Here is a 12231-nt window from a genome sequence, read left to right as displayed (position 1 = left end):
CAGAAGGCCGGAGACCCTGAGAGTCGTAGTGCCGCCCTTCAGTCACTGTGGCCGGGAGAGGGAGTGTGTGTGCAGGGCCTGGACTGGGGGCACCCGGACTGGGGGCCTGGACTGAGGGGGCCCGGGCTGCAGGGCCTGGACTGCGGGGCCTGGACTGGGGGCCTGGACTGAGGGGGTCCGGGCTGCAGGGCCTGGACTGCGGGGCCTGGACTGGGGGCCTGGACTGAGGGGGTCCGGGCTGCAGGGCCTGGACTGCGGGGCCTGGACTGGGGGCCTGGAATGAGGGGGCCCAGGCTGCAGGGTCTGGACTGCGGGGCCTGGACTGGGGACCTGGCCTGGGGGGAGGCCTGGACTGGGAGGGCGCCTGGGCTGTGGGGCCTGGACTGCAGGGCCTGGACTGGGGGCCTGGACTGGGAGGGCGCCTGGGCTGTGGGGCCTGGACTGCAGGGCCTGGACTGGGGGCCTGGACTGGGGGGACGCCTGGGCTGCGGGGCCTGAACTGGGAGCCTGGACTGGGGGCCTGGACTGGGGGCCTGGACTGCGCACGGCTTTCCCGAGTGGAAGTGTGAAGACAGAGACGCCGTGGTGACCTGGGCCCACCTGTCCCCTCGCCCCATCACACACACAATCTGCAAAACCATAACAAAGACCAGTTCACACAGGACTGGAGCGGGGAGTGGGGTAGCAGGATGCAACGCGGGCGCTCCTCTGCGGCCTCAGGGGGCTGGGGGCACCGGGGAAGGTGCGCCTGCTCCCCCACGCCAGTTCTGAGCCGGTAGCAGAGTGGGGAGAAATGCAGGCAGGTCAGCTGGAAGTGCTCCCCATTCCTTTGCTGTGCTGCACCCTGATGAAGGGTGGAAACTCAGCTCTCCAGGTAAAAGCAGATCTGACCCAACGCACCGCGAGCTCATCCTGAGATGCCACTGCACAGAGGCGCCTCTGGAGAGGAGGAGAGAGAACCCCGTTGGTGCTCCTCAGTTACTTACCTGGGGTCTGAAGTTCTTCAAGATGTCTACAGAGAAATATTGACAGGGGTCCAGGGCTTCGCTCTCTGCAGCGTTTTAGACACTTACAAAACATACTGGTCAGGCGGAGACGGGTTAAGGTGGAGGAGCCTAAACGGTTAGAAGGATGTGCGGAGCAGGCAGACGAGGGAAGGGAGCAGACCGGAACTGCAAGCTCAGACCAGAACCGCGGCGACGCTCCCGGTGCCGGGGTCGGAGTGCGGACCTTGCCGTGGCCTTTGCTGCTCCCCGCCCTGCTCCAGGTCAGAGCAGCCGCCATGAAGTACCTCCCGTGGCCAGATCCTGCAGCTCCGAGATCTAGGATCCAGAATTTGTGGGTGTGTGATATTTTAGCATAGGCAGAGCTGAATATCATGTCTCAGATTGTTGCTGAAATTATGTAGATAGGTGTTTGTTTATATATACGCATACGTAAATAAATACAGTAAGTATATTCGCACCTGTAAGTTTTATGGTAATGGATTTATCCTCAAGACACTCATCCTATAGAACTAAACTCCAATATTATAAAAATAAAATAGGGGGGGAATGCACAAAAATATTAAAATTATTACTTGTATTTCTGCTTTTTCTCAATTTTGGCCACAACATGCGTTAATTTTTATAATCAAAATGAAAGCAAGGCTATTTCTAAAATATGTGTTAGACGATTTGGAGTTAACAGAGGTAGCCTATGGTAGTCTTTTACTTTTCTCCTAATCGAATACATCTCTATTTCTTTTATTTAATATCTCTAATAGAGAGACTCTGGATTATTGTTGAAAGATTAAGACTAATGATAAGGGTTCAGCATCAGCAGATGGCATAATGGTTATGTCACTGGATTCCCACATGGCTGACCACAGTTTGAGTCCCACATCAGGTGGCTGGAAACATGCCAGACACACGCGTGTGCCCAAAATCCTGAGAGGAAAATGCAGGAGGAGGCATCGCAACATAGCCATCCCCCCAGGAGTGATTTCTCACTTTCTGTCTCTGTGTCTCTCTGTCTCTCAGCAAGCACACCCACCCTATAGCAAAAATCTGTCTAAAAAAGGAATAATGACAATGATTTTAAAATTATAAACTCCACAACAGCAATGATAGCATCTGTGGCCAGGAAGTTGCTCCCAAGTGTGCGACCGTGGGACTGCATCATGTATGCACTTGGACTGTGGGACTGCGTCATGTATGCACTTGGACCGTGGGACTGCATCATGTATGCGCTTGGACCATGGGACTGCGTCATGTATGCGCTTGGACCGTGGGACTGGGTCATGTATGCGTTTGGACCGTGGGATTGCGGCGTCATGTATGCGCTTGGACCGTGGGACTGTGTCATGTATGCGCTTGGACCGTGGGACTGTGTCATGTATGCGCTTGGACCGTGGGACTGCGTCATGTATGTGCTTGCACACCTAAAATGGATCTTGAGAAAATCGTAGTAAAGTTGTCTTTTAATGGGCTTTAGTTAGTATTTAGTAAGAATTAGATGCTAACCCTACCAAGTTCTCTGAGCTGTAGAAAACCTTATACACATGGGGTGATGATGTTAGTTTCCCATGCAGATAAAAGAAACCGAGTGCCGAGGTAGAAATGCACTCAGGGCTGGTTCTTATTACCCATTGGAGGTGCAGAAAGAAGACATTTCTTACAAAAGCATTTTCTTAGAGCCAGTCTGTGTGATCATACTGAGAAGTGACCAGTCCAAACTTCGAGCGATGTCTTGAGCAACCTAAATGTGTGGCCGGCTAGCTTTACCCCGCCGATGAACAGACAGCCCTGGGGTAGAAAAGGGAGCACATAGGGGGCCAGGTCTGGGTCTCGTCTTCGCTCGCAGAAGGACTTCAAGGCTCTGGCCAAACCACATTGTCTCTGAGCGTCAGTGTGCTCAGCTCTGTCTGTGGAAGAGCAGTCTACCCCGCAGACTGGTTTATCATGAGACTGGGTAACTAAACTCGCATCAAACATCTACCACAGTCCCCAGCACAGGGGAGCTTCTGAAAGTAGTTTAGTCCTCTTCTCTGTGACGCAGAGCTGGAGCTAACACCCCGTCTGCTGACTGCATGGTCTGATGTGCAGACTGAGAGGCTCCTGGGGCATCAGATATTCTGCTCTGTTTCTTACCTTCTGTATAAGACAAAAGACGTGGCCCGTAGCTGGGTTGTGTTAATCAGTGGTAATGGCATGTGTTGTAGGCCCTGTGCTTATTCACTCATGCTTCCTTTTGTAATGGTAGTTAATAAAAAGATTATGCACGAGTATTTTTGAAGGTAGGTCCTATGGCCTGTGATTAAGGGAGCTGGATCCTACATGGCCAACATGGGTTTGACTCCCAGAGCAGCAGCTTGAAAAACATGCTGAGTGCATATGCATGCGTGCCCAGAATCCCAACAGGATGGAGAAAAGGAGGAGAAAGGATTCCAGTGAGATCATGCCTCCTTGGGAAGTTCTCTCTCTCCTCTCTCGCTCTCTCTCTCTCTCTGGGGCATGCACAATCCCTGGAAAATAAAAGAAAATATTTTAAAATTATTATTTGCTAGAAAAGCTGTCATTTGATATATTTTGCTGGTGAAGAAACAAAATGATACAAGAAACAGAGAATAGCATTTTCCTCAATAAAGCACTGAGAAAAACACATTTTTTTCTTGTGTTAATATTGTTTACCATTCAAAAATATCTCAAGAAATTCAACAATGAGATGGGAAAAAAGTTATTTTGAAACATTGCTTGAAATAAAATTGGCTGAAATAATTGCCGAAGAATGTCCCACTGTGGTTGTCAACTTCCAAAGTCTCACCCTTCTTTCCCATCAGTGCTAAGGGTGGCATCATCTGATGTGTGTGAGCCATGTACATGCTCGCGTGTATGTACAGTGGGTATTTTATTTTTTCTGTCTTCATGTTGTTTCAAATAATAGACCAATATTGACCCTTTGGTGCAGTTATATTTAGAAAATTGAGTTTCAACTCCTAACAATTATGCATGTAACTGTTCTACGATGTTTTAAGCCACTGACTTTGAAAAGATCAGAGCCTGTACAGCTGTATCGCTGGCGGCTCTGCAGAGTCGCTGATAAGCAGAGCTGTGTCATTTCATGAGTGGTGAATCAATTATCAGCCAGGTTCTGAATTCTAGAAGCATTATACCACAAGATAAATGGGCAAGTCAGAAATAACACGGCTTGATTTTAAGATACCAGGTAGAGGTGGCGATGCGGTCTGGGGGAAGTCTCGCTTTGATGTATGAGTGTTTTCACGTAAGCTGGCAGTGGTTTTAGACACTGTCTGGAACATGGAGATGTCATTGTGGCCGACCTTCCATTCTGTTCTCAGACTGTACCACGCTTGTAAAACAATGAGGCTCCTGGGGTATTATCTCAAAAGCCAAAAGGCTGTAAAGAAAAAAAAAAGTTGCTAGCAGGCACTAACACGGGTGTCATGACTCTTTTCAGGTAGTAGGTGTAACCTTGAAGAAAAAGTGGCACTGTCTTCAAAAAAGTGACCTGACCCTGGCTTTGGTGGGTTTTTCTGCAAGAAATAAAGAGCATGTGTTTCTTATACACCTTTCTAGCTGACCACTGCTTTGTTCTAGAGTTCAGCATGAAAGGACTAATTTTTGTTTTGTTTTGTTTTGTTTTAGTGAAATGGCATGTCCGTTGCTAATTCTAGCTATTATAGTTGCACATGTAAAAAATATCTCTATGTAGTTTATGGATTGGTAGCATTTCAAATAATGGTATATTGACCAGTTGACCTGAAATTTTTTGAGATGCTTATCAATTAATATTTTTCTTAGACCAAGAAAAAGAATTATTTTTTTAAAAAATTATACCTTGTAACATTAGATTTGTTCTTTTAAATATAGTAGGAATTTGAACATAAGCATGCCACTTTATTTATTGCTATATTATTAGAACTTCTTGGAGCATGGAAAGAATTCTTCACAAATGATTTTGCTCTTTTTGATAAAAGTAAGCCTCAAAAATATTTGTTATAAACTATATTTAGTCTGTAAATGAGTGTATAAAGGTGTTCTAAGCTTGTAGTGTGTAATGTTCCATCTCATTAATTTATATATTTCGATAAAATGCTAGACACTTTAGTAGTACCATAAGAAACCTTTTCTCAGAATTCAAAACTGTCTCCATCTCTATTTTAGGAAGTTCACTTTGCTTCACTAAAGAAGAAATCTGGACTCACTAGGTGCCTCGATCTGTTACTCAGTGACTCATTAAGTCTCCCTTTTCTCTTCCAGAAGCTACTCTTAGCTGTGGCCATATACACTCGTTAGAACACATATGAAAATTACTACTGAAAGATCTGCTAAATAAAATTCCTAGTATTTGACATTCCATTCCAGAAATAATACATTATCATTCAATAATTTTGATTCTTAAATCAAAACAAACCGAAGAAACAACTTTCAGCGCTGTAAACATAGTCACACATTTAAAATCTATGAGCTATACAGAAAGTTTTTCTTCGTTCTCATGAATAAAAGCTGCCACTGGCTACATGTTATAAAGTTAATGCCTGAGAAAATGGATAATGTTTTGCTCCCTAACATATTCCTTAAATAGTTAAAGCCCTTTGAAAGCCCAAGATGATTCTACTCTTGTCTATTGCATAGGAACGAGCACGGCTTGTTAAGCCCTGGAGTTAATACTGGCCCAGCTCTTGATTCCCTTTTCAGACCCCAGACCCCCATGTCCGATTTTGCTTCTTTGCCTACTTCGGTATTGTAAGTAGATTTACAACAGATATTCATATGTGCTCTTAGTAGGAAATTATTTTCTCTAGGGAGGGTCTGCCTTAGAGACCTGAGAAAATTCAAGTTTTGTTTATAAAGTATTTAAAGATTATTTAATTTTTACACAGTATGAGATGTTTCTAATTGGGTTGAGATAGTAATATTTCGTTTTGATTTTCCCATTGTGCCATCCATACCTACCTATGCTCAAAAACTTACCAATGATTGACTCAAAAGACAGAAAACTAGCATATCTCTTAACAGTTCATGACTGATTGTATGAGACAGAGTCGTATATATATCAGTGCTTCAATGTTAATCACCCTTATCTATCTTCATGGGATTCTCTAATTAACAGTTCATGACTGATTGTATGAGACAGAGTCGTATATATATCAGTGCTTCAGTGTTAATCACCCTTTATCTATCTTCATGGGATTCTCTAATTTTAAAAACATTTCTAAAATATTTCCAAAATTCTATTAAAATTCCTTGGTCTCAGAAGCATTGAGTGTTGCATTTCCTTCACCAAGATCATTCTATCTCCGTAAAACAAGTTGGTTGAATTTCTGTTAAGTCAAGCCTCTGAGAAATTTTAGAGACTTTATGATGTTTTGACTTTTTTATGCCCATCCATCAAAAATGACGAAGACTCAGCAACCTCCCAGCAAAGCCTCAGTGACAGTCAGATTCTGATCCTGACTCATGCTCATTCACGTTTAAGGGCTATCTAGAAACCACTTATAAATGAGTGAAAAAGGCAACCCAGAGTGTTGATCCTATAAAAAATGTTCCTATGATGTTAATTGCCTTAAAAGATACATATAAAATACTATGTTAAACTTAAATATATCAGCCATAAATGGGGAAAGCAGCAAACTACAGTCACAAGTAATCTTTTTTCAGATTTTGTGTGTTTTCTCCTCAGCCAAAAGCCTCAAGATTCACTTGCTGCAGCCTGCCTCTTCATTTCTGTCGGATTGCTCTTTAAACATTAGAATACTTGTAATAAACCATCAGTTAAAGCTCTCTCCTGACACAAGTCATTGTTGATTTCACTGTTGTAGGGAAAAGGCTCTAGGGCGGCAGATAAGGCTGTTGCCATGGTGATGAAGGAGATTCCGAGGGAGGAGTCTGCTGAAGAAAAGCCCCTCCTTACTATGACCTCGCAGGTGGGCAGACCGTAGGGCTCCTGTAGGAAGCTGACATATGTTAATGTATGGGACACCGTGATCTTTTGTAACCAGAAAATTATTAACTGGAAGCAATTTTTTTAAAAGACAGTTTCAATGAAACAATTATACAACTCTAAATGAAAACCAAAATTTCTTTTAAAAAGGAAAATTTATTCAGTTATTTATTTGTGGATGTTAATTTTTATTAATCAACTTCAGTTAAAAAAGAAAAAATATATGTGCAAGTAAAACATGTTACTTCTTTATAAAAGGAGTCTTGTAACAACTTGGGAAAGAGACAACAAATTAATGGTACATTTGAACAACAATAAAAATAATCAAATTCCGATGAATAGATACAAGCTATATCAAATACATATGTCAGTTTACCAGTAGAATATCTAAATTTTCTTAAATGTGAAATATATTTATGTTGTGACAATGCATACTGCATATATGTCTCTACATATTTATGTGGATAGCTAATTTACAGGAATGAGCCAGAAGTCCCCGAGTCCCTGTGCAGAAAATGGCATCTCTGACCCCTGTTACACCTAGTGACCTTGATAATAAAAATAGTGCCTGTATTGTAAGTGTATGAGGCCATTTTCAGCATTTCTTATAGCAAGTATGGGACAGTGTGCATTTGTATGCAAGACACACTAACCGTGAATCGTGTATGTCCTCGGGGACTTCTGAAACACCCTGTAAAGTCCCCATAAATATGTATAATATACTCATCACACTCTGTGGAAGTACCAGCTCTAAATTCTTAAATGAAATATATTTTTACTTGCATTTATCTTATAATTTAGACGAGATTGTTATTTTAAACATTTCATATTTTCCATAATGCAATAGTAAATGCAGTGATTCAGTTCCAATTATGCAAACATGCCTAGAATTAGAAAAATGTCCATTTACAGTCCTCATGAGAGACATTTATATCAGAAGCTAAACTGTGGCAACTCATTTTTAAAATATCAGCAGACCTCACCCCAGCTGCTGCCAACATGTGCGTTTTATTTTATTCTAAATACTGTATCATAAGTAATGAAAATTATAACATGTAACATCACAATTAATCATTTTTAAGGTAATAAAGGTGGTCATGATTTGGGGATAAATCTTACATGGTCTTTTTTTAATTAATAGAGAAGAGTTGCTTCTTCACAATGGCACATAGTACAGTAATACTTGGAAAGAAATTTGCTTGATATTTATCAAGTCTCCATTATTTACTTAATTTACATCTTAGCACACATATGGTTTTATATTGATTTACTGCTTACGGTCAGACGTTCGTGGACTCTCGTGTCCAAAATATTCCGTCTGAGGTCCCTCAGGTGAGAACTGCAGGGAGTCCCTGGCTAGTGACAGATGGAGCCAGGCACAGAGACAGACCAGGACGACCCGTGAGTCTGCTGTTGGAGCAGCTGTGCTGTAACTTATCTCAGGACATCACAGCATAGGGCAGTTTCAGTCCTCCAAACTCCTCCAAAGCCATGCACTCCTGTTTTTTTCTGGTAATCCTTTTCCAATATTCTAAGTTACCACTATAAACTAAGCTTGAATTCAAAATTTAATACTAAATAATATTATATATTTTTAACTTTTTAAAAATGTGATTATTACCATTTTCTCATGTTCAGAACATTTGTATGTACCAACTTCCTTCTTGTCTAATGTTGCATTAACTGTTTTTGAAACTCTGGTTAGAATTTTACTGCATGAAGGTTATATAAAGATTTCTGTGATGCATCATATTCTTATCGCATACCAGCCAGTTTATGAATCAGCAAACCGAGGGTTCTGATTCATAAAATGTAATGCACCTGTTGTGTTGGTAATTTTATGACATTAACTCAATGACAGCCGTGATGCAGCTATTTCTTAGTCAAGTGCAGTGTTTTAGATGATATACTTTTTCCACTGTACACAAGTGGCTTCCCTGCTCTGCACCAGTGGCGTGCACAAGCCAAAAAGAAGCAGAGTGATCTGAAAAGTGAGTACCCCTCATGGCAACCGCAGCGTCTAGTCCGTGTGCCATACCCCATCTTACCCGTGACCGTGTGAATGCATTAGTGTCGTGACATACGTCTGCCGCAGTGCCTCCTGCAGAGTCCCATGACGTGTCCCCATAGTGCTGGATGCACCCTCTCATCGCCATCACGAGTCTGTCCACAGCAGCTGCTCATGGCCCAGACTCAGACATGCCTGAAGCTAATCATTGCCTTCTCAGTGATGACTTTGGGACGATACAAATAGATAAAATGCAGAAGCCACTGAAACATGCTCCCTCCTCCTTTAGTAACTGGTCACTCAGGAGATCGTAAGTGCTATATTTCAGCATTTTTTCTTTTCTTAGTTAGCTATAGGGTGTGTGCACTCACTGGAGAGAGACAGAGAAAGAGAGGGAAAGTGAGAAAGCGCCCTCCCAGGGAGGATGGCCGTGTCACAATCCCTTCTCTTTCCTTCTCTCTGGGTTTTGGGCACACACACACACACAGGCCTGGCATGTTTTTCTAGCCGCTGGGTCCAGGACTCCAGCCACACAGTGACCCATGTGGAATCAAGCCAACTTAACTCCATGCCAGCAGTTGACCCATATTTTTTTTTCATATTATGTTATTATTATGCTATTTGCTCAACTTTTAGAGAAATTTAGCCCAACATACTTCAGTGAAGCCTTCCATAGCAGGTTGAAACAAGTGAACAAAGCAGAAGAGGTGACCAGATAACTCCAAGTCAGAAACTGCTGCGTCTCTGAGAGCTGCTCTTTCTGTTTAGTGTAATTATTAATTTGGTATTAGCAAACAAGACATCACATTCTTCCTAGAAACTCAGTCTTATACTGTCCCAGACTAGCATTTAAACAGTATGTGCGAGTGTGCACTAATGAAAGGTTTGAGGAAGAAAAAGTACGTCGCTCATCACGTCTCTGAGGGAGCCAGTCTGGAGACTGTGGCATCTTCCCGATGCAGTGACCCAGTGACGTGGAGGTGAACACTTCATTGCTACTCTAAACCCAGATGCGTTGTTAAGTATAAATACACACAAATTTTGAAGACCTAATCAAAAAAGTATAAACTATCACATTAATTGTTATTTTGATCATATGTTAAAATGATAATATTTTGGATACATTAGGTTAAATAAAATACATTAACAGTTAATTTCACTTTTTTAAAAGTGGCTACTTGAAAATTCATTATGAGACTCGCTATATTTCTATCGAACAACACTTCTGTAAAGTGTAATAGAATAAAATGCACTTTACTTATAAGAATGAAATGACTTGAACAAATACTTTTCTCTCATAAATAACCTTTAGAAATGTTCCTCTGCACACACCTCCTGGATACTTTTTTTAGTGAACTATAGTTCATTCATTTCTATCCAGTGAGCAGAGTCTCCTGAAAAGACCATTTGGGTGTCTTCTTGTTTTTTATTTTTTTCAAGTCAGCCTTTGTTTTTCTACTTGTTCCCACACCTTCTCAATATGATTTAATTTTGGGTCTGATAAAGATTAAAAGATTAATGTCTTTGAGGAGAGGAAGTCTCAAGGCTGCTAAACATGGCCTTGTGAGAGTTTCCATTACCCTCTGGAAGCGATGGTCCATCTAGGTCTCCTGCTGGCCACCCAGGCTGTAAGCAGCAGTCACTGTTAATTTTCCTATGAGTAGATTCACAGTTCACAAGAACTGCAAGGAAAATATTTGAAGTTGGTTGGTTGACATTCAGGTCAAGACAAAGAGTTGAAAGTTATCATGAGGTTACCCTTTACAAGAAGATCCACTGGGACCTACACACAGGAACCAGGGGTAAGGCAGGCATTAGTACTAGGAGCCATGGGAAATGGTTGTCCGTCGTCAGAGTTCCCAAGACACAGCTCTAGCTGTCTGAATATTTAAGACATGCACGGTAACAATCCCGCCGAGCCTTTCAGTAGACAGAGTCAGTCACTGACTTCTGCTGCCAGGGAGCCTCCCACAGTGTGGTCACCATTTTGACAGGTTTGGCACAAATTTCTAAACTGGGATAGGGCTAATAAGGACAGTTTCATTACAAAATTATAAATGCAAATCTACTTAATAAATGTCAAATATTTTAAATCAACAATATCACAAATAAGGAATTTTAAAACCACAAAGATATCCAATTAAAAGCATATTTGTGTTTTTGTTCATATAGAAACAAAACTATCTTAAAATTTTCTGTTACTTTAATGAGGTAAAAGGCATGACCTATTATTACAATTAATTTTAGAGAGAAATTTTTGCCATAAGCCACATGTGCTCACCAGAGAGACAGACAGAAAGCAAAAAATCACCTCCCCGGGGTGGCCATGCCACAATAGCTTCTTCTCCACTCTCCTCTCGGGATTTTGGGCACATACACGTCAGTGCCCAGCGTGAGTTTCAAGTCGCCGACTCTGTGACTCAGCCACTTGGGGGTCCAGCAGGTACCCACGACACCATCTGCGTGCTCCTATTATTGCAGTTTTTAAACCAGCACTGCAAATATGAAGTGTTTGTCCACTGTTTTTTAACTAATTAACTGCAATGTTTCAACTTTTAAGATTATTTATTAAGTATTAAAATGCTTAAATCTAAAAACAGGCTATTTTACTTTAAATAACAACTCAAAAGCATCGATCTAAAACGTAGAGTTATGTAATAATGGATTATTGTCTGTTATAGACATTATTTTATCATCTAAAATTTTGCTTTGGGGTTAATTTTTAATGATAAAAATTATCCTAAAACTTTGCAGTTGTGAATGAAATATCTGATCCACGTAATTATTTAATGATAAATCCAGATTTAAGTTAAAAAAAAATATATATATATAAACTACATTAGAGTTTAAGTTACAGGTAGTATTTAAAAAACAAAATATTTTTCTTTCGCCTTGGTTAGTCTCCTGTAACTTATAGATTATATAACTTAATTTTTAAATACTGAAATTAGAAATATTCAAGTTGAACTAAACAAATATATTTTCAGGGAAAGTTTTAAGACCAACAGTAACCCATCAGAGCGGGATGGTGTGGCCTGCCTTTGTTCAATGCAAGAAAGAGCCAACAGAGTTGAGTGCTGAACTGGCCATGTCGCTGCCAGTCACAAATCCGCTGGGCTATGCAGCTGGGCATTTGCAAGGAAGATACAAAGGTTCAATGGTCTTTTTGATCCCATTGATGAGGGACTCAAACATGAAAGTCTCATCTATCTTGTTTCCTTGTTTCTATGTCCATGGGTCACGGAGGAGTTTTCCCTTAGATTCTCCAGGTTTGAGTC

At 41.3% G+C, this 12231-nt stretch overlaps 1 protein-coding gene across 2 annotated transcripts in view; it reads left to right on the top strand.

Annotated features, from left to right (window-relative positions):
• The window catches only part of PEX5L (peroxisomal biogenesis factor 5 like), a 127541-nt gene that overhangs the window by 49035 nt on the left and 66275 nt on the right, over nucleotides 1–12231 (top strand). Inside the window, exon 3 of one of the 2 annotated variants that reach the window (XM_006162734.3) lies at nucleotides 6824–6928. The exons of the other annotated variant lie outside the window; for it this stretch is intronic. Within the exon in view, the coding sequence (XP_006162796.1) occupies nucleotides 6824–6928 (105 nt within the window). The remainder of the gene's footprint in view (nucleotides 1–6823; nucleotides 6929–12231) is intronic. 2 annotated transcript variants of the gene reach the window in all.

The sequence above is a fragment of the Tupaia chinensis genome, unplaced genomic scaffold (genome assembly GCF_000334495.1).
Source record: "Tupaia chinensis unplaced genomic scaffold, TupChi_1.0 Scaffold140400_1, whole genome shotgun sequence".
Classification (NCBI taxonomy): domain Eukaryota; kingdom Metazoa; phylum Chordata; class Mammalia; order Scandentia; family Tupaiidae; genus Tupaia; species Tupaia belangeri.
The sequence above is the reverse complement of the archived record's forward strand: the minus strand, read 5'-3'. Positions and strand labels throughout refer to the sequence as shown.